Raw genomic sequence first — 24,780 nt, forward strand, 5'->3', positions numbered from 1 at the left:
GTCTCGCTCTGTCGCCGGGGCTGGAGTGCAGTGGCCGGATCTCAGCTCATCGCAAGCTCCGCCTCCCGGGTTCACGCCATTCTCCTGCCTCAGCCTCCTGAGTAGCTGGGACTACAGACGCCCGCCACCTCGCCCGGCTAGTTTTTTGTATTTTTTTTTTAGTAGAGACGGGGTTTCACCATGTTAGCCAGGATAGTCTCGATCTCCTGACCTCGTGATCCGCCCGTCTCGGCCTCCTAAAGTGCTGGGATTACAGGCTTGAGCCACCGCGCCCGGCCTATATATATTTTTTTAATTTGCTTTTTTTGTAGAGAGGAAAGATCACTGTTACCCAGGCTGGTCTTGAACTCCTGACCTCAAGCAATGCTCCCACCTCAGGTTCCCAATGTGCTGTGATTACAAGTGTAAGCCACTGCACTTGGCCTACACCAATTAAATGTTCTGTAATTACCCGCCTTGGCCTGGGCTCTGAGTAATAAAACGCACATACAACCTTTGCTTCAATGGAACAAACTATAGGCAGAATAAGCCTAGTTTAGTTATTCAGTTGCGTTCACAAATTAAAGGTCTCTGGAACCCTCATCTGGTACGAAACAGACCTCAAAACATTTCACTTGCTATTTAGTGCTCTTCTCTTTCCTTGACACTCCTCTTTAGCCTGTTTTTTCCCTTCTTATTTTTCTCTCTGCTGTTCAACTGTAATCTTGAAATGTTAGGCTAATAACTTGAGGTTTATATCGCAAAGTTCTTTGTACAATACTCTAAACTCTTCTGAGAAAGGTGGGATACACTTATAAATATATAATACACCAAGAACCTATTCAGAGACACAGGATTTTGTTTTTGTTTCCGTTTTGTTTTGTTTTGTTTTGTTTTTTGAGAAGGGGTCTCACTCTGTCGCGCAGGCTGGAGTGCAGTGGCGCAATCTCGGCTCACTGCAGCCTCCACCTCCCAGGTTCAGGCAATTCCCCTGCCTCAGTCTCCCGAGTAGCTGGGATTACAGGCGCATGCCACCACGCCCGACTAATTTTTTACATTTTTAGTACAGACAGGGTTTCACCATATTAGCCAGGGTGGTCTCGATCTCCTGACCTCGTGATCAGCCAAGATGCAGGATTTAAAAAAAAAAAAATACTTATCTCCATGAAGCAGACCTGCTTTAGTCTCCAGTTCTATCACCAATGTATTCCATAGCACATTGTTTATGTTCCATAAATAGAAAAAAAACTACAGAAAATGATCACATTTCTGTATTATTTATGGCTCAATTTCCTCTCCCTGCACTACTAATTCTACTTAGAAATAAGTGTTGTGTTAAGATACTACAATTTAGAAACTGTCTGTTACTTCAGCATAACCAGCCTCTCCCACCAGATATACTACCTGATAGGACTGTGGTCCATATTAAATGAGATAATCCACATAAAGCACTCAGCACAACATGAGGCATATAGGAAATATTGAAGCAATTGATTCTTCGCGATTTAAATATTATCTTGCATTAAAATGTTTATCATGAGACAAATCCAGTGTTGGAAATATCAAAGTAGCCATTAGAAAATTGTTGTAGTTATAAATTCTCTTGAAGCAAATGAAAAAATAGGACATCTCAGCAAAGAAATAGAATTTTTTTTTTAAAAAAAGGAAAATTTTAGAACTAGAAAATACAATAACCAAAAGACATAACTCGCTGGATGGGCTCAATAGCAGTGTGGAGATGACTCAGGACAGAACCACTGAATCTGAGGATAAATCAAGAGAATGCATACCCTCTGAATGAGAGAGAGAAAACCAGCTTTTAAAAATGAAGAGTCAACACTTCCAAGATGGCCAAACAGGAACAGCTCCAGTCTACAGCTCCCAGTGAGATCAACGCAGAAGATGTGTGATTTCTGCACTTCCAACTGAGACACCTGGTTCATCTCATTGGGACTGGTTGGACAGTGGGTGCAGCCCATGGAGGGTAAGCAGAAGAAGGGTGGGGCGTCACCTCACCCGGGAAGCAAAAGGGGTCGGGGGATTTCCCTTTCCTAGCCAATGGAAGTTGTGAGTGACTGTACCTGGAGGAACGGCATAATCCTGCCCAAATAACTGCGCTTTTCCCATGGTCTTCGCAACCAGCAGACAAGGAGATCCCCTCCTGTGCCTGGCTCAGCGGGTACCATGCCCATGGAGCTTTTCTCGCTGCTAACGCAGAAGTCTGAGATTAACCTGGGATGCGGGAGCTTGGTGGGGGTAGGGGCATCTGCCATTACTGAGGCTTGAGTAGGTGGTTCTATGCTCACAGTGTAAACAAAGCAGCAGGGAAGCTTGAACTGGGCAGAACCCACTGCAGTTCAGTAAGGCCTACTGCTTTTCTAGATTCCACCTCTGGGGGCAGAGTATGTCTGAACAAAAGGCAGCAGACAGCTTCTCCAGACTTAAATGTCCCTGCCTGACAGCTCTAAGGGAGCAATGGTTCTCCCAGCATGGCATTCGAGCTCCAATAACGGACAGACTGCCTCCTGGGTAGCCTGACTGGGAGACACCTCCCAGTAGGGGCCAACAGACACCTCATACAGGCAGGTGCCTCTCTGGGACAAAGCTTCCAGAGGAAGGATCAGGAAGAAATATTTGCTCTTCTGCAGCCTCCACTGGTGATACCTAGGCAAACAGAGTCTGGAGTAGACCTCCAGCAAACTCCAACAGACCTGCAGCTGAGTTAACCCTTTCTGTTAACTAGCCTGTTGGTTAGAAGGAAAACTAACAAACAGAAAGGAATAGCAACAACATCAACAAAAAGGACATCCACACCAAAACCCCATACGCAGGTCACCAACATCAAAGACCAAAGGTAGATAAAACCACAAAGATGGGGAGAAACCAGGGCAGAAAGGCAGAAAATTCCAAAAACCAGAATGTCTCTTCTCCTCCAAAGGAACACAACTCCTTGCCAGCAAGTGAACAAAACTGGACAGAGAATGAGTTTGACAAGTTGACAGAAGTAGGCTTCAGAAGGTCGGTAATAACAAACTTCTCCAAACTAAAGGAGCATGTTCTAACCCATCGCAGGTAAGCTAAAAACCTTCAATAAAGGTTAGACAAATGGCTAACTAGAATAACCAGTGTAGAGAAGAGCTTAAATGACCTGATGGAGCTGAAAACCACAGTACGAGAACTTCGTGAAGCTTACACAAGCTTCAATAGCCGATTCAATCCAGTGGAAGAAAGGATATCAGTGACTGAAGATCAAATTAATGAAATAAAGTGAGAAGACAAGATTAGAGAAAAAAGAGTGAAAAAAAAAAAAACAAAGCCTCCAAGAAATATGGGACTATGTGAAAAGAACAAATCTACATTTGATTGATGTAGCTGAAAGTCACAGGGAGAATGGAACCAAGTTAGAAAACACTCTTCAGGATATTATCCAAGAGAATTTCCCCAACCTAGCAAGATAGGCCAACATTCACATTCAGGAAATACAGAGAACACCACAAAGATACTCCTCGAGAAGAGCAACCCCAAGACACATAATTAACCGATTCACCAAGTATGAAATGAAGGAAAAAATGTTATGGGCAAACAGAGAGAAAGGTCAGGTCACCCAAAAAAAGGAAGCCCATCAGACTGACAGCAGATCTCTCAGCAGAAACTCTACAAGCCAGAATAGAGTGGGGGCCAATATTCAACATTCTTTAAGAAAAGAATTTTCAACCCAGAATTTCATATCCAGCCAAACTAAGCTTCATAAGTGAAGGAGAAATAAAATCCTTTACAGACAAGGAAATGCTGAGAGATTTTTGTCACCACCAGGCCTGTGTTACAAGAGCTCCTGAAGGAAGCAGTAAACATGGATAGGAACAACCAGTACCAGCCACTGCAAAAACATGCCAAATTGTAAAGACCATTGACACTATGAAGAAACTGCATCAATTAATGGGTGAAATAATCAGCTAGCATCGTAATGACAGGATCAAATTCACACATAACAATATTAACCTCAAATGTAAATGGGCTAAATGTCCCAATTAAAAGACACAGACTGGCAAACTGGATAGCCAAGACCCATTGGTCTGCTGTATTCAGGAGAACCATCTCACGTGCAAAGACACACATAGGCTCAAAATAAAGGGATGGAGGAAGATCTAGCAAGCAAATGAAAAGCACCAAAAAAAGCAGGGGTTGCAATCCTGGTCTGTGATACAACAGACTTTAAACCAACAAAGATCGAAGAAGGGTATTACATACTGGTAAAGGGAACAATTCAACAAGAAGAGTTAACTCTCCTAAATATACATGCACCCAATACAGGAGCACCCAGATTCATAAAGCAAGTTCTAAGAGACCTACAAAGAGACTTAGATTCCCACACAGTAATAATGGGAGACTTTAACACCCCAATGTTAATATCAGACAGATCAACAAGATAGAAAATTAACAAGGACATCCAGGACTTGAACTCAGCTCTGGAGCAAGTAGACCTAATAGACATCTACAGCATTCTCCACCCCAAATCAACAGAATACACATTCTTCTCAGCACCACATTGCACTTATTCTAAAATTGACCACATAATTGGAAATAAAACACTCCTCAGCAAATGTAAAAGAACAGATATCGCAACAAACTGTCTCTCAGACCACAGTGCAATCAAATTAGAACTCGGGATTAAGAATCTCACTCAAAACCGCACAACTACATGGAAACTGAACAACCTGCTCCTGAATGACTACTGGGTAAACAACAAAATGAAGTTAGAAATAAATAAGTTTATTTGAAACCAATGAGAACAAAGACACAATGTACCAGAATCTCTGGGACACATTTAAAGCAATGTGTAGAGGGAAATCGATAGCACTAAATGCCCACAAGAGAAAGCAGGAGAGATCTAAAATCAACACCCTAACATCACAATTAAAAGAACTAGCAAAGCAGGAGCAAAAAAATTCAACAGCTGGCAGAAGACAAGAAATAACTAAGATCAGAGCAGAACTGAAGGAGATAGAGACACAAAAAAACCCTTCAAAAAAAAATCAATGAATCCAGGAGCTGCTTTTTTGAAAAGATCAACAAAATATACAGACCACTAGCAAGACTAATAAAGAAGAAAAGAGAGAAGAATCAAATAGACACAATAAAAAATGATAAAGGAGATATCACCACCAATCCCACAGAAATACAAACTACCATCAGAGAATACTATAAACGCCTCTATGCAAATAAACTAGAAAATCTAGAAGAAATGGATAAATTCCTGGACACATACACGCTCCCAAGACTAAACAAGGAAGAAGTTGAATATCTGAATAGACCAATAATAGGTTCTGAAATTGAGGCAATAATAGCCTATCAACCAAAAAAAAGTCCAGGACAAGACAGATTCACAGCCGAATTCTATCAGAGGTACAAAGAGGAGCTGGTACCATTCCTTCTGAAACTATTCCTATCAACAGAAAAACAGGAAATTCTCCCTAACTCATTTTATGAGGCCAACATCATCCTGATACCAAAGCCTGGCAGAGACACAACAAAAAAAGAGAATTTTAGACTAATATCCCTGATGAACGTCGATGCAAAAACCCTCAATAAAATACTGGCCAACCGAATCTAGTAGTACATCAAAAAGCTTATCCACCAAGATAAAGCTGGCTTCATCGCTGGGATGCAAGGCTGGTTCAACATATGCAAATCAATAAACGTAATCCATCACATAAACAGAACCAACGACAAAAAACACATGATTATCTCAATAGATGCAGAAAAGGCTTTCTACAAAATTCAACAGCCTTTCATGCTAAAAACTCTCAATAAGTTAGGTATCAATGGAACGTATCTCAACATAATAAGAGCTATTTATGACAAACTCACAGCCAATATCATACTGAATGGGCAAAAACTGGAAGCATTCCCTTTGAAAACCGGTACAAGACAAGGATGCCCTTTCTCACCACTCCTATTCAAAATAGTATTGAGGCAGGGCGCGGTGGCTCAAGCCTGTAATCCTAGCACTTTGGGAGGCCGAGGCGGGCGGATCACAAGGNGCTGAGATCCGGCCACTGCACTCCAGCCTGGGGGACAGAGCGAGACTCCGTCTCAAGAAAAAAAAAAAAAAAAATAGTATTGAAAGTTCTGGCTAGGGCAATCAGGCAAGAGAAGGAAATAAAGGGTATTCAAATAGGAAGAGAGGAAGCCAAATTGTCTCTGTTTGCAGATGACATGATTGTATATTTAGAAAACCCCATCATCTCAGCGCAAAATCTCCTTAAGCTGATAAGCAACTTCAGGAAAGTCTCACAATACAAAATCAATGTGCAAAAATCACAAGCATAACTATACACCAAGAACAGACAAACAGAGAGCCAAATCATGAGTGAACTCCCATTCACAATTACTACTAAGAGTAAAATACCTAGAAATACAACTTACAAGGGATGTGAAGGACCTCTTCAAGGAGAACCACAAACAACTGCTTAAGGAAATAAGAGAGGACACAAACAAATGGAAGAACATTCCATGCTCATGGATAGGAAGAATCAATATCGTGAAAATGGCCATACTGCCCAAAGTAATTTATAGATTCAATGCCATCCCCATCAAGCTACCACTGACTTTCTTCGCAGAATTGGAAAAAACTAATTTAAACTTCATATGGAACCAAAAAAGAGCCTGCATAGCCAAGACAATCCTGGGCAAGAAGAACAAAGCTGGAGGCATTACGCTGCCTGACTTCAAACTTTACAAACTTCACTGACTTCAAACTTTTCGGCCTACAGTAGCTGAAACAGCATGGTACTGGTACCAAAACAGATATATAGACCAATGGAACAGAATGGAAGCCTCAGAAATAATACCACACATCTACCACCATCTGATATTTGGCAAACCTGATGCAAACAAGCAATGGGGAAAATATTCCCTAATTAATAAATAGTGTTGGGAAAACTGGCTAGCCATATGCAGAAAACTGAAACTTGGACCGCTTCCTTACACCTTATACAAAAATTAACTCAAGATGGATCAAAGACTTAAACATAAGACCTAGGACCATAAAGATCCTAGAAGAAAACCTGGGCAATACCATTCAGGACACAGGCATAGGCAAAGATTTTATGTCTAAAACATCAAAAGCAATGGCAGCAAAAGCCAAACTTGACAAATGGGATCTAATTAAACTAAAGAGCTTCTGCACAGCAAAAGAAACTATCATCAGAGTGAATAGGCAACCTAGAGAACGGGAGAAAATTTTTGTGATCTATCCATCTGACAAAGGGCTAATATCCGGAATCTATAAAGAACTTAAATTTACAAGAAAAAAAGCAAACAACCTCATCAAAAAAATGGGCAAAGGATATGAACAGACACTTCTCAAAAGAAGACATTTATGCAGCCAACAGACATACGAAGAAATGCTCATCATCACTGGTCATTAGAGAAATGCAAATCAAAATCACAATGAGACATCAGCTCAAGCCAGTCAGAAGGGCAATCATTAAAAAGTCAAGAAACAACAGATGCTGGAGAGGATATGGAGAAATAGGAACACTTTTACACTGTTGGTGGGAGAGTAAATTAGTTCAACCATTGTGGAAGACAGTGTGGCAATTCCTCAAGAATCTAGAACTAGAAATACCATTTGACCCAGCAATCCCATTACTGGGCATATACAAAGGATTATAAATAATTCTACTATAAAGACACAAGCACACATATGTTTATTGTGGTACTATTCACAATAGCAAAAACTTGGAACCAACCCAAATGTCCATCAATGATAGACTGGATTAAGAAAATGTGGCACATATCCACCATGGAATACAATGCAGCCTTAAAAAAGGATGAGTTCATGTCCTCTGCAGGGACATGGATGAAGCAGGAAACCATCATTCCCAGCAAGCTGTCACAAGATCAGAAAACCAAACACTGCATGTTCTCACTCATAAGCAGGAGTTGAACAATGAGAAACAAGGACACAGGGAGGGGAACATCGCACACTGGGGCCTGTGGGGAGTGGGGGACTAGGGGAGGGATAACATTAGGAGAAATACCTAATGTAGGTGACAGGTTGATGGGTGCAGCAAACCACCATGGCTCTTGTATACCTATGTAGCAAAACTGCATGTTCTGCACATGTAACCCAGAACTTAAAGTATAATTGAAAAAAAAATGAATTTCTCAGGGGCCTGTGAAAAAAATAACAAAAGGGCCAACATTCATGTTACTACAGTTCCACAGGGACAGTGAGTGGGACTGAAAAAGTATTTGGAGAAAAAATGGTTGAAAATTTTCACAATTTGGTGAAGGGCATAAACCTACAGATCTCAGAAGCTGAGCAAACCCCAAATAAGAAAAATAAAAGAAACTCATGCCCAAAGACCTTATAATTAAATTTGTAAACACTAAAGTTAAAAAAAAAATATTGAAAACAGCTAGGGAAACAGCACATTACTTATAGGAAGCACCAATTCAAATGAAAATGGATTTCTCACTTGAAATGACAGAAGCCAGAGGGAAGTGGCACAACATATCTTATGTCCTTAAAGAAAAGAATTGCCAACCACAAATGCTGTATCTGGTTAAAAAAACAAAACAAAAACAAAAACCACCTCAAAACTGAAGGGAAGATAAAGGGTACTTTCATATTAAAAAATTTCAAATAACTAAGCATTTGTCACTTGCAAGCCTATCCTTAAAGAGTAGCTATTGGGAGTTTTCTATACAGAAAGGAGGAGAAGATGGGAGATAGAAGATAACAGAAAAAAGGGCTTAGAACTTCGAAAAGGAGAAGAGAACACAGAGATGAGTGAAAATAGGGGTAAATATAATAGATTATTCTTTTCATGAGTTTCTTAAATGACATTTGATAGTTGGAGCCAAAAAATACAATACCAACTGATGTGGCGCTCAAAGTACGTAAAGTAAATATTTAAACAATTGCACTTAAAAAGCAAGGAGGGTAAAGGGACTAAATGGAAGTAAGGTTTCTACACTTCACTGGAAGTGGCAAAATGCTGTGGACACCAGTAGACTGTGACAAGTTATGTACATATATTTTAATACCTAGAGTAACCACTAGGAAAATTATACAAAGTAACTAAAAAATATTATAAATTAAGATGGAATCCTAAAACATGCTCAAGTAATGCACAGGAAGGAAAGGAAAGAGAAACAAGAGAAATGAAAAATGGAGGATACAGACAGAAAACCAAAAAATGGCAGACTTAAGCCTTAACATATCATTACTTTAAATGTGAGTGGTCTACCTACAACTAGTTAAAAGACTAGCAGAGCACCAAAAAAAGCCAATTTCCAAAGGTTACACTCTATATGGTTCTATGCATATAGTATGTATAACATGACAAAATTCTACAGATGGAGAACAGATTACTAGTTGCCAGGAGTTGGACACGCGGCAAGGAGTGGCTGTGACCACAAAAAGACAGCACAGGGAACCTTATGATGAAACTGTCCTGTATTTTCACAGCAGTGGAGTGGTGGCTACATGAATCTTCCCATGATAAAACTGCATAGAACTAAGTACACACAAACTCATGCACACACAAATGAGTGCATGTAATACGGGTGAAATCCAAATAAGGTCTGTGCCTTGTATCAGTATCAACTTCCTGGTGGGATATTGTACTAGAGTTATGTAAGATGTTACACTTTGGAAAGTGGGTGAAGGGTATTCAGAATATCTTTGTGTTTTTCCTCTTTTTTTTTTCTTTTAGAGATAGGGTCTTGCTCTGCTGTCCAGTCTGGAGTGCAGTGGCATAATCATGGTTCAATGCAGCCTCAACCTCCTGAGCTCAAGTGATCCTCCCATGTCAGCCTCCCAAGTAACCAGGACTACAGGAAAGTTAATTTTTAAATTTTTTGTAGAGACAGGGTCTCACTGTGCTGCCCCAGCTGGTCTCAAACTCCTGGCCTCAAGTGATCCTCCCACCTTGACCTCCCACCTCTGTGTTATTTCTTAACTACATTGTGAATATACAGTTATTTCAAAAATTTTTTTTAACTTAATATCTCAAGGAAAAAAAGTGTAGTAGAACAAACAAGTTTGGCTTTATATTAACAGAAAATCTTGAATACAATAAAATTGGCTAAGAAATAAACCAAATCTTTCTCCTAACTCCCTTGTTAGAGAGTTTGAGATGGGGAAGGAAAGACATACCATTTCATTCTGGGTTCCATAGCTCTGCAACCCAAACATCAATACAGAAGACACCTATAATATGTATAAAGATGAATATGTTTTGCTAAAAAAAAAAAGGTTATTTTGCTAAGTATATAAGTGATGCATATTTATTGTAGAAAATTTAGAAAATGAAGGCAGATAATGATAGTAAATAAAATAAAAAGCACATGTCCCACTGATAATATGGTCTTGTATGCTTTTTTCCTTTGCTTATACATGGATTTTGTGGGATGGAGAGAAACCAGTATACATCCTAAATCGGGAATCAGCCAACTACAGCCTGCAGATCAATTCCAGTCAAGCATCATTTTTGTACAGCCCGTAAACGAAGCATGTTTACACTTTTACAGTTACATACCTACATAATATGTGCCATATTGCCTCTGTCTGCAAAGCTTTTAAATATTTACTACCTAGAACTTTACAGAAAACACCTGTCAACTCCTGTTCTTAATGGCATTTTATAAAAGCTTTTAAATTACAAAGATAGCATGAAAAGGACATATGAATATTTTCTTTACTTAAATATTAATGCCATTAATCAAGTTAGTGGCAGAATAACAATCCATTATATGGATTATATGAATAAACCTTTATTAATCAATTTCTTATTTCTGGATATTTAGCCTTTTCCAAATTTTGTATTATACAAAGCAAATGAATGCTCTTATAGCTAAATTTCTAAATATAGAAGAGTACTTTTAAGGAGGTCTCACTTATAGTTAACATTATTTTATAAATATTTTTATAATTGTTTTGTAAATAAACAGCATACATTTTGTGGTAAAACAGGAACTTTATTAAACAATATGATATATAAATTATTTTCTATTCTCTAGAATAGAAAGCAATTCTGAAATTGGTATATTTTCCTACAAGTTGAACAAATCAAAATCTGTAATATTACCCAAAATTTCATTTTATACATAAGGAAAATTCCAAAGATTTTTTTTTTAATCCTGTCAAATTCTATAAAGGTACATAGAAGAATTTAGCCTAAAATCAGAGAGGCACAAGGAAGTTAAAGGCAGTATAACTAGCGGCTAGAGCCCTGGAGTCAAACTACGGGATCCAGATCCATTTACCAACTGGGTAGCCTTGCACGTTTCCGAAAACTTGAAGTATGTGTCTTTAACTGTAAACCAGAAGCGATCATCATGGCCAAGTCACAGGGCAGATTAAGATACCTAAAGAGCATACCAAAGTGCCCAGCACTGTTTTCCATACTAAATAACTGTTCATTTTTGTAATAATCATCATCATCAGAGTAGACGTCTCACACAATACTTGTTCCATTACACCTTTGCTCCAAAGAGGGCTCAGGCCTGCCTCTAACAAGCAGTAACTTGTAGGACTTAAAAAATAAAATAAAATCCCAGAAATTAATTTGATTATCTGCTTTTGTTTGAAAATATATTTAATACAAAAGCATATTATTTGTTTCAGCCTGAACAAAACCATATAAAAGAGGTCACCAATGGATTGCAACATACCACTTTGGACAAAAGAATAATCTAAACAAAAAGAAATCAATCTTTAGGTTCAGAATTCAGGATTAGAACATCTTTTTTCTCTCACTGTTTATACTGGACTCACTTTCCTGTAACAAGGCTGAAGCAGACACTGGAATCTTCCTGACTCCCCATCTGGCTCATCTCTTCCACACTACCCTATATTTCCTATGGACTGGACTCAAGAAGCAAATTCTTGGAGTCAGTTCCTCTTTGTCTTCTGCTACTGCCTTGCCCAGGCCCCTACATTCCTCCTATCTCTTATGGGGACTTCCACGAGAACCTCACGAATGGTCTTCCTGCTATTGTCTCTCCTTTCAGTTCATCTGTCACCAACAATACCCTCAACAACCCCTCCCTATACCCTCAACAATCAAGCTTTGGGGTGGCTCCCTGATGGCCGCAGAATCAAGTCCACACTTCCTGGTTTGATACATTAGGGGCTTCACAACCGCACCAATTTCCTTCGCCAGCCTCATTGCCCCCACCCTCCTCCTACACTACAGCCACATCGAGTGCCTCACGACTCAGTCTCTGCACATACATTCCCTCCTTCCCAAAGACACCCAGCTTCGCTGCCCAGACTCACCTCCCAAGGTTCCAGGCATATTCACTCTTGAAGACTCCAACTGAAGCCATTCCTGACCACTCACCCACTCCTCTGTGCTCCCACCTCACTATGCTACCATTTACACAAGAGCAATCATCCGTAAGTATTGAAAAGATCTTAGTGCTTCACAATAGGAGTGAAATCCTTTTGAAGATAATGTACTTCTTTGTTATGCTCTTCAAAATAAAACAGCATCTAAGAAATAATCTGGCTCATAATATCAAGGTGAAATAAACAGTACACTGCATATTTTTCAAAAAATCCTAGCTGGAAGGACCAGTTTAGTTAGTCTCCAGAATTTTGCAACAACCAATTATTACCATAAATGCAGGACCCTTAACTATGTAGCCTATTAAATGACATACTTAACTATCTTGGTTGTAATATGATTTTGCATTTCTACTTTAACTGTAAAATATATTAAAATTTTTAAAGTATTATATATTGGCATATACACCACTTTCCTTTACATTAATAATACTAACTCAACAATTTCATTTCATTTGGTTGCAGTTTTCAAGAGTAAAGAAAAACATATGGCCAGTTTTAGGTAGACAATATTCTTTTCCCAAACATATATCAAAATAAGACCTTCAGATAAACTTAAAAGTCTTCCTGATACACTATAAAAGCACAGTTTACATGAAATGCAACATTTCATAAAATGATATATAAACTGTTACATGGTTGAAAACACTACACATTATTCTTTATGGAAATGGAAATTATCCTAGCACTTGAATAAGGAAAAGGTAGAACTATATAAGGAAAATGCCTGTCCTTCAAAAAAAGTTTAACAGTTACAAAACATAATGAGAAGAGGTAATAGAGAACAAAGAGAAATGGATGAAGGACGATTCTCTGGCAGGCTGAGTGGTGTCTCAAAATATCGCTCCTGGAACTGGAAAGTGATTCAAACTGAGTAAAAAAACTCCGAAGTCTTCAAAGGCTCAACTGCAAACAGGTTTACTACACTTACAAGGCCTAAACCTGGGCTGTCAACATTCTGACTACTTTGCTGGTCCATAAACTCAGTAGAATCAGTAGTATCTAGGAGAGTAACTGCTTTCATAGAGCTAGTGGCGGCGGGGGGCGCGGAGGTCGGGCGGGGGGAAGTAGGGGAGGAATCTCTCTAAGCCCTCAGGTTGAAGCACCAAGTTGGAAAATGAGCCACCATGACAATATCTAAAATATAAACTGAAGGTCATTAATATTTAGCAAGTGCTTCCCATGTGCTAGGCTCTATACAAGATGCTTTATGAATATTAATCATATGTAATCTTCACAGCAACCATACAAGGCAAGCAACAAGCCCCATTTTTCACACAAGGAAACTGAAGAATACAGGAGGTAAGTGCTATGCCCAGGTCACACAAAAGGCACAAGGTATGGCCAAGTGACAAACGAGGGTCCACCTCCAGTCCTTTAGCACTATCCAAAGCAGCAAGCACTGGAGGCTAGACAGTAAGACAATGGAAAGAGCCCAGAGTTGGAATCCCTTTCTCCCACTCATCAGCTGTAGGACATTAGACAATCAGGCCACATTTGGGTCTCACTTTCTTCAACCTTAACTACCTTTTCCTTCCATTTCTCTCCTCAGTTTGGCCAACTCTCATTCCCTAACTTCCTAGTTTCTTTGTCCATTTCTAATACAGTTTTTAAATATCTGATTTAAGGTACTTTACTGTGGGCAGGCACAGTGGCTCACGCCTGTAATCCCAACACTTTGGGAGGCCGAGGCAGGCAGATCACTTGAGGCCAGGAGTTTGACACCAGCTTGGCCAACATGGCAAAACCCTGTCTCTACTAAAGATACAAAAGTGAGCCAGGCATGTTGGTACACACCTGTAATCACAGCTACTCAGGAGCCTGAAGCATGAGAATTGCTTGAACCTGGGAGGTCGAGGTTGCAGTGAGCTGAGATCATGCCACTGCACCCCAGCCTGGGTGACAAAGTGAGACTTTGTCTCAAAAAAGAAAACAAAACAAAACAAAACAAAACAAAAAAATATGTTAAGGTAGTTTACTGTATCTGCAAATGCTTGTTTATAGATAGTCTACTCATGATGGAGTGTTAGGTTATTGTTTTCTGCTACTGAAACTTCTGATTCTATTTTCTTCCTATAGCAGCTTTTTATGGATGTTACCTGTCATTTCAATTCATTTTTAAATGACTTGGATTTTCCTGGATAGCAGTACTAGATGCTACTAGGGAAGAAAGGGTGAGGCATCTGTGTGGTTTACCGGGTTTCTGCATTTTCTTTTCTAAGTGGCATCCTTTTGTGGTGAGTAGTAGGTCTCCTGATCTGATGATGTTCTTTGTCTCTGGGCACCCTTGATTTCCTCTGCTTTGTCCTTCTCTTTCACCGCCAAGCCTCTAAGGGATGCCTCCCCCATCTCTCCCAAAAGCAACACCATCCAACTCTGTCACCTAAAGCCCCACATACTTTCAAGCTCCTTTCTTTAAATTCTCCAAATCTACCAAGTCACATCTGTTCTCATATTTCCCCACGAAGAATGAGGCCCCCTTCTCACTAAGGATGATTTTTATGTGCATTCTGCCTCGGCTGGGTCTCAGCTGTACTCTCTTCATTTCTACCCAGTCTCCATCTGACTGTCAGCTCCAGCGTCAACTCCAGAGCCGATTCTGCTGGCTTTGGATGTTTATTTCCCTACTTGCACTGAAGTTTGTGTTACTCCCCGTTTGCTAATTACACTGGAAGGCCTAGATTGTGTGTGCTTTTATTTGTTCTCCTTGTTGAGCTGTTTAGTATTTGGAGCATGTGTGGAAAGATTTAGATTTAGGTGGCTGCCAACACCCTCCTCACCTGTAAAATGAAATTCCTGGACAGAGTTCCAACACTGTATGATTCCATACCAATGATTCTAGGAACACTAGAATCTTAGTTAACCAGAGATTTCTAAAATAAGGTAACCTAAAATGCTTTTCAATACTCTATGAGAAATTAACAAATATACCCTATCTATAAGCAAACTCAGAAATGCCTTACCAGGAGCCCCACAGTAATGGAAGTCCTTATCAATGAAAATGTTAGAAACCATGACTACGCAATGACATAATATATAGCCCATGGCCCACAGGCCACATGTGGCCTAGGATGGCTTTAAATGAGGCCCAACACAAATTCATAAACTTTCTTAAAACATTGTTTGATTTTTTGTTGCAATCTTTTTTAGTTCATCAACTATTGTTAGTATATTTTATGTCTGGCCCAAGACAATTCTTCTTCTTCCAATGTGACCCAGGGAAGCCAAAAGATTGGTCATCCCTGATATATAAGCTGTTCTCTACAGAAACATGCACAAACCCAACTTTTCCTTGGAAAAGCAACAAAAATCACAAAGCTTATGCAATATCAACCCAAATGTAATAGATTATCATGGCTAGAGTCATGTCAGCGTGTATTTCCAGCAGGTTATCACAGGTACATTTTCATTTCTCTGAGTGAAACAAAATATTAAAAGGAAAAATGTACTTCTTCTGAGTCCATCTAGAAAACTGATAAGCCAATTACATTATGCTTGGGCCAGGCACGGTGGCTCATGTCTATAATCCCAGCACTTTGGGACGCTGAGGCAGGCGGATCACCTGAGGTCAAGAGTTGGAGACCAGCCTGGCCAGCATGGTGAAATCCTGTCTCTACTAAAAACACAAAAACTATCTGGGCATGGTGGCGGGCAGCTGTAATCCCAGCTACTTGGGATGCTGAGGCCAAAGAATCACTTGAACCCAGGAGACGGAGGTTGTAATGAGCTGAGACTGTACCATTGCATTCTAGCCTAGGCAACAAGAGTAAAACTCTGTCTCAAAAAAAAAAAAACAACAAGAAAAAACTTATACTTAAACATTTCTTATGCAGACTTGAAAATAATTTTTTTAAAAGTCGTTCCTTATATATTACTCTCCTTAAGAAACTATTTTATCACAACACCCTAACAACTTTTAAGGTAGTTCCCTTTTAAGAAGCAAACTCCAATTTCAATGATTCCAAAAATTATACCAATAAACATATCACATTCATTACAACAGCAACAAAACCTACAGTGGCTATTTTAAAAGCAGGCAAGGGGATGTTAAAGTGTTGAGATAAATTTCTAAAACTTTGTATCAATTTTCCCACTGCCAACATGTTTCAAGTTAAAATATTGTTCCAGATGAAAACTTTTTGTTCCTTTTCTTGTTTTTTAAGCTAATCCATTTAATCTTTTTTAAAATAACTGGCATATTAAAAGCTCTTCCCCAAGGCTCAGTTACCTACGGCCCTGCTTTACACCCTCGGCCCCTGCAAATGTTGCATTTAGCAAAGCAGCGTAACTCAAGAGAACAACATGGTGAGCTACAAATCCGAGGGCTCCTGAGTCACCACCTTACCTCAGACTCATCTGTAGATTCTTCAAGGGACCCGGTTTCCTACAAAGCACAGAAAAAGAAAATGGTCAGAAGAGATGATAAAAGAATAACAATCATTTGCAAGGGGAAAGAATCCTTGTGTTCCTACCACCACCCATCTGCCCTTTTTGGAAGAGACTCTAAAACTATACTTTAGAGGACCACATGCTCTGACTTTCACCTGTCTCCTGTAACTTCTCCACACCCTGGCAGGCAGATCCTGCTGCTCTCCCTCAAAGAGTTAACAGGTAAACAAATTGCCCCAGGAACTTGTCATCTGAGGCCCTGGAAGACTCTCTCCCTTGTTAATAATGGAAACCCATCTGGCAAAGTAGCCTCACAGATCTCAGAAGGCAAGAGGAAACTGCCATCTCATGTTATCTACAAGCCAATTTTTATACTGAAAAGCTCTTGTGTTATTAATTATCATGCTATTAATCTGGTTGAGTTAAAATGATTGTCTTGCTAAAACAGCTTTTTAAAAAGAATCCCCTGCAGTGGTACCTATCAGACCCTGTGTAAACTAGCTGTATAATTTACATGCACTCTTTAAACCATTACCGCTAAGACAAATTCTGCCATTTAACACAGTTTCCCTCTTGCTAGACAATGAATCTTGCTGCTCTGAAGGAAACAAAGCAAAAAGGGAAAAATTGACTTGATCCTGCTAATCTCTCACCTGTCCAGTGAAAGAGAGAATCTGCTGATGCCATGCATCCTCAAAGAGGTCAGCAAAATGAAGATTTACTTAACGTACTTATAGGTATCAATAGCAATAAAAGGTTACAACTAATATGCTGACACTGAATGTAAGCACTTTACAACAATCCATGAGATAAACAAAGAACAAGAAAAAATGGGGCAAGGACATTTTGGATATAACTAATATATTTTCAAGAAAAAAAATGAACATTTTAAGGAAGATGAGACGCATATATTACTCAATACAAGTTGGATAGCAGGATAAACGTAAATTTAGTGTTTAAAGTAATTTTAATTTCATTCATCAAAAATCAGCAAGAGCCTGACAGGTAGCAAGCACCCTCCAAAGTACAGCCTGGAGGACAACACAGTCCTTGCCCTCAAAGGCCATGCGTAAAATGGGGATATGTTCCTTGTAATTAAGAATTTTATTATACTTGTATCATTAACCACAATGAATATTAGAATCTCCTCTATATCTCAATGCAGCCTGTTTAGCTTAATGTCAATCCAAGTCTCATAAAGTTCTTATTCATTTGAAGCTACAATAATCCACAGTAACATTTTTGTTCTTAGCACTACATTAAAAAACCAATTATTCCACTACATGATAGCTGTCCAGAGAGTTAATGACATGTATCATGTTCCACCTTCTAAAATGTTTCTCCTCTGCACTCACCATCACAGTTCCTGGTTTCAGTCCCCTTACTCTACTGATCCTTCTCTTATGGACATAGTCAGCTTTAACATTAACAGTCAGTATTCTGACTTCTTTGCTGAACATCTATTATAAACTACTCATTATGTTCCATTCACCACCCGCAACATTATAAACTTTCCTAACACCACTGGGGTAGGAAGAGTGAGGCTTAGATGTTAAGTTTAATGACTTCTAACATCCTTTCCATCTCTGTGAGTTGCTGAATATTATGTTATTAGCATCAGCAATACAAGGCTTTGATAACTATGCCAATAAACCACACTTAGATTCCTATCTCCTGTATGTACAATTCTAAAAAGACACTTGAGTACTCTTTTCAGAAAAATTACATTAAACCTAAGGAATTTTTTTTTCCTCATATAGAATCCACTCAAGTATGCACATGAGGTAAATGGGTGAATACCCCATTTATGTTCTTCATTAAAACAAAAATATTTGGGCTAGGCACAGGGGCTCACGCCTGTAATCCCAGCATTTTGGGAGGCCGAGGCGGGTGGATCACCTGAGGTAAGGAGTTCGAGACCAGACTGGCCAACATGGTGAAACCTCATCTCCAGAAAAAATAAAAAGAATATTAGCTAGGTGTGGTGGCATACACCTGTAGTCCCAGCTACTTGGGAGGACCACTTGAACCCGGGAGAATCACTTGAGCCCAGCAGGTCAAGGCTGCAGTGAGCTGTGATCACATTACTGCGTTCCAGCCTGAGCAACAGAGTGAGACCCTGTCTCAATTAAAACAATACAACAACAAAAAATCTTAAGTGAAACAACTCAGAAACAGTCAAATACGCATGTTCTTACTTAAAAGCAGAAGCTAAATAATGTGTACACGTGGACAAAAAGTAGGGAATGGCAGACCATGGAGACTGGGAAGGGTAGATGATAAGAAAATTATTTAATGGATACAATATATATTATTCAGGTGATAGTGACACTAAAATCCCAGAGTTCACCACTATGCAATATATATAACAAAATTGCACCTGTAACCCTTAAATTTATATAAATTAAAAAAGAAAAAGCATAAGTCTCCAACCAGCAATTTCAATCCAAAAACTCAAAATCAAATTACACTCTTTCTCCATACCAGAAAGCACGCAGTCCCAGAATTTGACACCTTGAGGCATGAAGACCTGAGATCTGAATCTTCAGGGAAAACTGGGCCCTGAGAGTAGCTTCTTTGGCTATGGAACTGATGGAGAACATTTACTCTAGGAAACTGAGACTTGCCCTCAGAACCACTACGATCATCTCACACAGATAGGTGACCTTAAAAAAAACTTGTTTCCACAATCCTACCAAAGCAATGCATGAGTGATGTCAAGAATTAGGCTGGTCTGTTATTTCTTAGCTTCGTTCATTCATCAAGCCCTCTAATTAACGTTCTAGAGACAGAAAGGCAAACAAGAAGACATAAAGTAAATGTCCTCAGTAAGAAATCCAAGAAGGCTGAACTTTGAGAAAGGTAACAATTTGAGAATGAGTCAGTGGTTTTCAAACTTTTTTTAAGCTTCATACTCTCATTTAAAGAATCTAACTTCAAATCCTGAAGATATAAGTTATAAAATTATGCTGTTTTCAAAGTGAAATAAGCAAAACACAAAATGACAAAGATGACACGATTCCACTTATATAACACAGAAATAAAATAGAGGTTACCAAAGGCAGAGGGAGGATGTGGCGGGGAGTTATTGTTAAATGGGTACAGAATTTCAGTTTGTGAGGACTAAAAGCGCTAGAGAGGCAGAGTGGTTGTCTTAGTACATTTATGTTGCTCTAAAGGAATAACTAATTAAGGCTGGTGTATTTATAAAGAAAAGAGTGTTATTTGGCTCATGATTCTGCAGTCTGTACCAGAGGCACGGCACCAGCATCTGCTTCTGATGAGGGCCTCAGGCTGCTTCTACTCATGGCAGTAGGTTGAAGGGTAGCTGGCACATGCAGAGATCACATGGCAAGACAGGAAGCAAAAGAGGGCAATGGAGAGGTGCCAGGCTCTTTTTAACAACCAGCTCTCATGGGAACTAATAGAGAGAACTCACTGTCTCAATGATGGGACCAAGCCATTATGAGAGATCTGCCCCCATGACTCAAACACTGCCCACCTCTAATATGGGGGATATGAGATTTTAGGTGGACAAACATCAAAACTATAGCAGTGGTGATGGTTGCACAACAATGTGAGTATATTTAATGTCACTGAATCATACATTTAAAAATGATTAAGGTGGGGGTGGCTCACACCTGTAATCCCAGCACTTGGGGAGGCTGAGGCAAGAGGACTGCTTAAGGCCAGGGAATCTGAGACCAGAGTGGGCAATATAGAAAGATCCTGTCTCTACAAAAAAATGTTTTCAACTTTTTTAACGGTTAAAATGGTAATTTTATGCTATGAATATTTTACTACAATCAAAAAAAAAAAGTGCTGTTCTGATCAAAGTAAAAGTGATAGGCTGGAAGATACCCAGTGATACAAATGTCTAGCTGGGCCAATTCTGGGTAACAGATTGACAGCTAAACTCAGAAACATTTCACTTTACCTGTCTTTTGCCAACCAATCCCTTAAGCCCAATCACCTACTCAAACAGCTTTACCTAATGATTTCTGTGCCTTGACATATGGCCTAATATACTCATCACCTGCCATCAGGATTATCTTCCCAAAGCACAAACCAAATGGCCACTGCCCTCCTCAAACAACCCTCAGTAGTGCCCCAGCCTGAAGAAGAGCTTTCAGATTCCCCAGCAAAGCAGTCAAAGTCCTTCCCAGTCTCGCCCCCAACAGACCCTTAGCCTCACTCCCCACTCTCTCCACAAACCTGAGACCCTCCAGCCACACTGGAGGACCCCTCGCCGAGATATTGCGTCCATCTCTATGCCACAAGTGGCAAATCAGTGGCCTGGGGTCTGGATATGGCCTGCAGGTGTTTTGTTTGGCCTGGGTGGTGTTTTTAAAAAAGCTTCCCTATAAAAACCTGTACTTCTGACTGTATGTCTACATAGGAGCCACAGTTCCATATAACATACACCCAGGACAGAATGTACACCACCACCCCCACCACTCCCAATTTCCAACACCAAGGCACTCCTGCTCATGTGCACCACCACCTGCCTGCCTGAGTTTGTGTTGCCTGCTCTGCACTTTCCTCATGTCATTCCCTCCATTTAGAAGGCCCCTGGCCCTATCCTGCACTCATCCTGATGGAATGCTCTACAGGCTCAGTGGACCTCTCGGGGATACCCCAGGGAGGGGTTGCCAGGCACTCAGCCTGAGGACCTTCACATCAGAGCTTCACATCAGACCTTCACATCAGAGCTTGGTTTTTACGTTTCTTCCCATGCCCCTCAGTTAGCACCTAATATTAAATGCCTTGTCCTACTAGTTCTCGTTATATATATGCTGTGGATAAACCCAAAGGCTTTGCCCTCTTGGTCTCCCAGTATCCTACTGGAAAAACTTGTTGCTGGTGATGATGATGAGATAAGCTGCCAATCTAGAACAATATTCTTCCTCCTCCATATATTGCCTTTCCCTTATGAGCAATATCCAGCATATTTTCTCCAGATTCACATCTGAATTATTAGCTTATGAACTGTAGGACAGTTACAGAAAGGGAACTGCAGGAAAGTAGCATCGAACAAGGATGCAGCAATTCCAATAATTACTTAAGCTCCTAGAAGACTTCTCTAATAACAGGCTTTTAACCAACCCCCACCCCTAATCCTCCCATCAGCACAGAACCCTACGACATTGGCCTGGGAGAAGGCTTGGCCCAGCTGGCCTCAGAGGTCAGAAGTACTGAAAAGGAAGACTGTCAGCCCAGGAGAGAGAGGATCCAGGACTTGCCTGGGTTGTGAAGTCCTCAGAATTGTAAGTGCTCACGTACTGTTGGGAAAGAAAAACAGAATTTGGGGGAGAAATGGTAGGCTGGGGCCTGAGGAAGGCCACTCCAAACTTTGCAGGAGGGCTCACCTGGCTCTGTGTAGCAGGAAAAAAACAAGCAGAGACGAGGCTCCAAGAAATCATCTATCTCTATCTATGCCTGGAGGTACATGTGAACACTCCCTGAGGTACTGCCACCTTCTCTCTCTTTCCAACAAACTGTGTGCCCTAGCTGAGCATAATAAGAAAGGAAGTTCTGATATAGGCACTGTCTGATACAGGCACAGGAAGGAGGAAATATTTTGTGTGGTATGTATGTGATATCTCTGTTGTCACAGAGCTTCAATTTCAAAAACCTCAAAGGAGTTGTGGCCAGTTTTAGATACTCAGGGACTACACTGGTTGAGTAGGAAAGATGAGGACTCAGGTTACCAAGCCCATGCGACCCACTGGGCTTAGCTACTGCACTCATGTTATTCTGCAAATGAAGAAAAACCTTGATGTCTGCCCCAGCGTGGAAAAAAGGACAAACGTGGCGACCCGATGACCTAGTCCCAAATCTGGCTTTGCATCAGAATCATCAAAACTCAGTTTGGGGAGTTAGCTAATACCCACTAATACACTCCATCTTCACAGATTCTGATTCAGTAGGTTTAAAATAAGAGCCTGGAATCACAAGCAGTTTTTAACAACAACAACAACAAAAACCATAAGGACGCCCAGGCATCAAGAAGAAACAGGCAACAGGGGACTGCACAGCCATGAATGGGAAGTAGCATGAGACACAGAAGCCCCTGATCTGATGAGTGTCCTCTCTCCAAGGTGTTAATGTGGGTGTGGGGGAGGCTACTAATAATCAACTAGTGAACTGGCCGCTAGCCGACCATCTCAGGTGAAAATAAGTGAAAAACTAACAAAGCAATCCACAAGTACAGCAAAACGAATTTGTGACTACACTTAGTTACATGATGGGAGAGTGTGTCCTCTAAAAATCTGTCTATACTTTTAAAACTTCTTGTTTGGGTTTTGTTTTTCCTTTAGTTAGTAGTAACACTGCCTTTAAAATATCTATCTTAGCCAAACTGTAAGAAAAAGAATTGAGCATACGTAAGCCAAGTCCAGGTTTCGATGATTAACCTCCGTCATATTTATACGACCCTTTCAACCTAGCCACTTTTGCATACTTTATACTCACAAAAGTTTTAAAATTCCCAGTTTACAGGCAAGAAAATTGAGGCACGCAAATTTGTATTGATTTGATTTTTATTGTAACATAATCACACGGGGATATACATGACAAATGTGACATCTAATAATCCATAAGTAATCTATAATAAGGACGGAATTCCCCTAATTTCTAAAATGCAGAAAGAGAATTCAAAGTAGAAACTCTCCTACTTGGTTAAGAAATAGATGGTCTAATCGTGGAAATACTTTAATGGACCAGGGTCCAGGCTGGTTGAGTAGGAAAGATCAAAGGGTACCTGGGGAGCAGGCAAGAGTAAAGAAAGTATAGAATGTAATCCACATTATAGGAGAGATGTAATCCACATTACATCTGAATTAATAACTTACAAAAGGTTCAAGTAACATAAAATAATTTCATGCAAATCCTACTAATTTACAATTTGACAATTTGAAATGCTATTTTCCCCTTAATAAATTCATTTAAATACTTCCGTAAACACTTAGTACCTAGAAAGCACTAGCCCTGTGGAAGATACAGACATGAGTACGTTCTTGTTCTTATTCTTGAGGACTCAGCAATCTCTAGGAGAGATAAGACAAATACACAAACAACCAGACTTCAAGCAGAACGTTATTCATAAGAAAGATATGGACAAATACTGTTGGGCATCTGTGATTATGAAGGTCAACTATAAATCGTTTTGGAGCTAAGTAAAACTGCTGGTTAGAAGATTTCCAGGCAGAATGCAGGGTATTCGTTTTTCTGTAAACTATAAAATATATATGTAGTTACTTTTGACAACTACCTTTACCATATTAGGCAAAAGCAAGGATTTCCCAAAGACTTATAAAAAAATTTTTCATTCATATCTAAAAAGCGTTCCTGTTTTAGATCCTCTGAGCTGTTTTATATCACAATAACTCAGTGCAGATGTCACTATTTTGGTTCTTCTGAAAATGAAGGGGGAGGGGAGCAATCATCAAAGAAACAACAATACTCAGGAAAGATAATGTGGAGACGTTTAGTTTTGTGTTGCTAATTCTGGAGATTACTGGCATTCATGATACATGATACCAAGAAAAAAAATTATGTCAAGTTTTCTAAAAAGTTCAATAGAACAGTTTATTTTCTCCATTTTTTTTTTTTTTTTTTTCTTTTGAGATGGAGTCTCCCTCTTGTCACCCAGGCTGAATGAAGTGCAATGGCACAATCTCGGCTCACTGCAATCTCGGCCCTCTGCCTCCTGGGTTCAAGTGATTCTCCTGCCTCAGCCTGCCGAGTAGCTGGGATTACAGGCGCCCATCACCATGCCTGGCTAATTTTTTTGTATTTTTAGTAGCGACAGGGTTTCACCATGTTGGCCAGTCTGGTCTCGAACTCCTGACCTCAGGTGATCCACCCACCTTGGCTTCCCAAAGTGCTGGGATTACAGGCATGAGCCACCGTACCACACCCAGCCCAGCCCAATTTTCTCCATTTTTATACACTTTTAGCTTTTAAAAAACTGATATAATAAAGCCCTACTGCCGCCATCAGATTTCAATGGCTTCCTACTGTGAAATGCAAAAAAAAAAAAAAAA

The 24,780-nt window shown here is 39.9% G+C and overlaps 1 protein-coding gene across 2 annotated transcripts in view; it reads right to left on the bottom strand.

Moving 5' to 3' along the window:
- Positions 1–24,780, bottom strand: part of VPS41 (VPS41 subunit of HOPS complex) — a 191,804-nt gene that overhangs the window by 163,802 nt on the left and 3,222 nt on the right. For both annotated transcript variants that reach the window (XM_017867372.1, XM_017867371.1), the window contains exon 2: positions 16,689–16,727. In XM_017867372.1, coding sequence (XP_017722861.1) covers positions 16,689–16,727 — 39 coding nt within the window. The remainder of the gene's footprint in view (positions 1–16,688; positions 16,728–24,780) is intronic.

This window comes from Rhinopithecus bieti, unplaced genomic scaffold, assembly GCF_001698545.2.
Source record: "Rhinopithecus bieti isolate Rb0 unplaced genomic scaffold, ASM169854v2 scaffold_2439, whole genome shotgun sequence".
Lineage (NCBI taxonomy): Eukaryota > Metazoa > Chordata > Mammalia > Primates > Cercopithecidae > Rhinopithecus > Rhinopithecus bieti.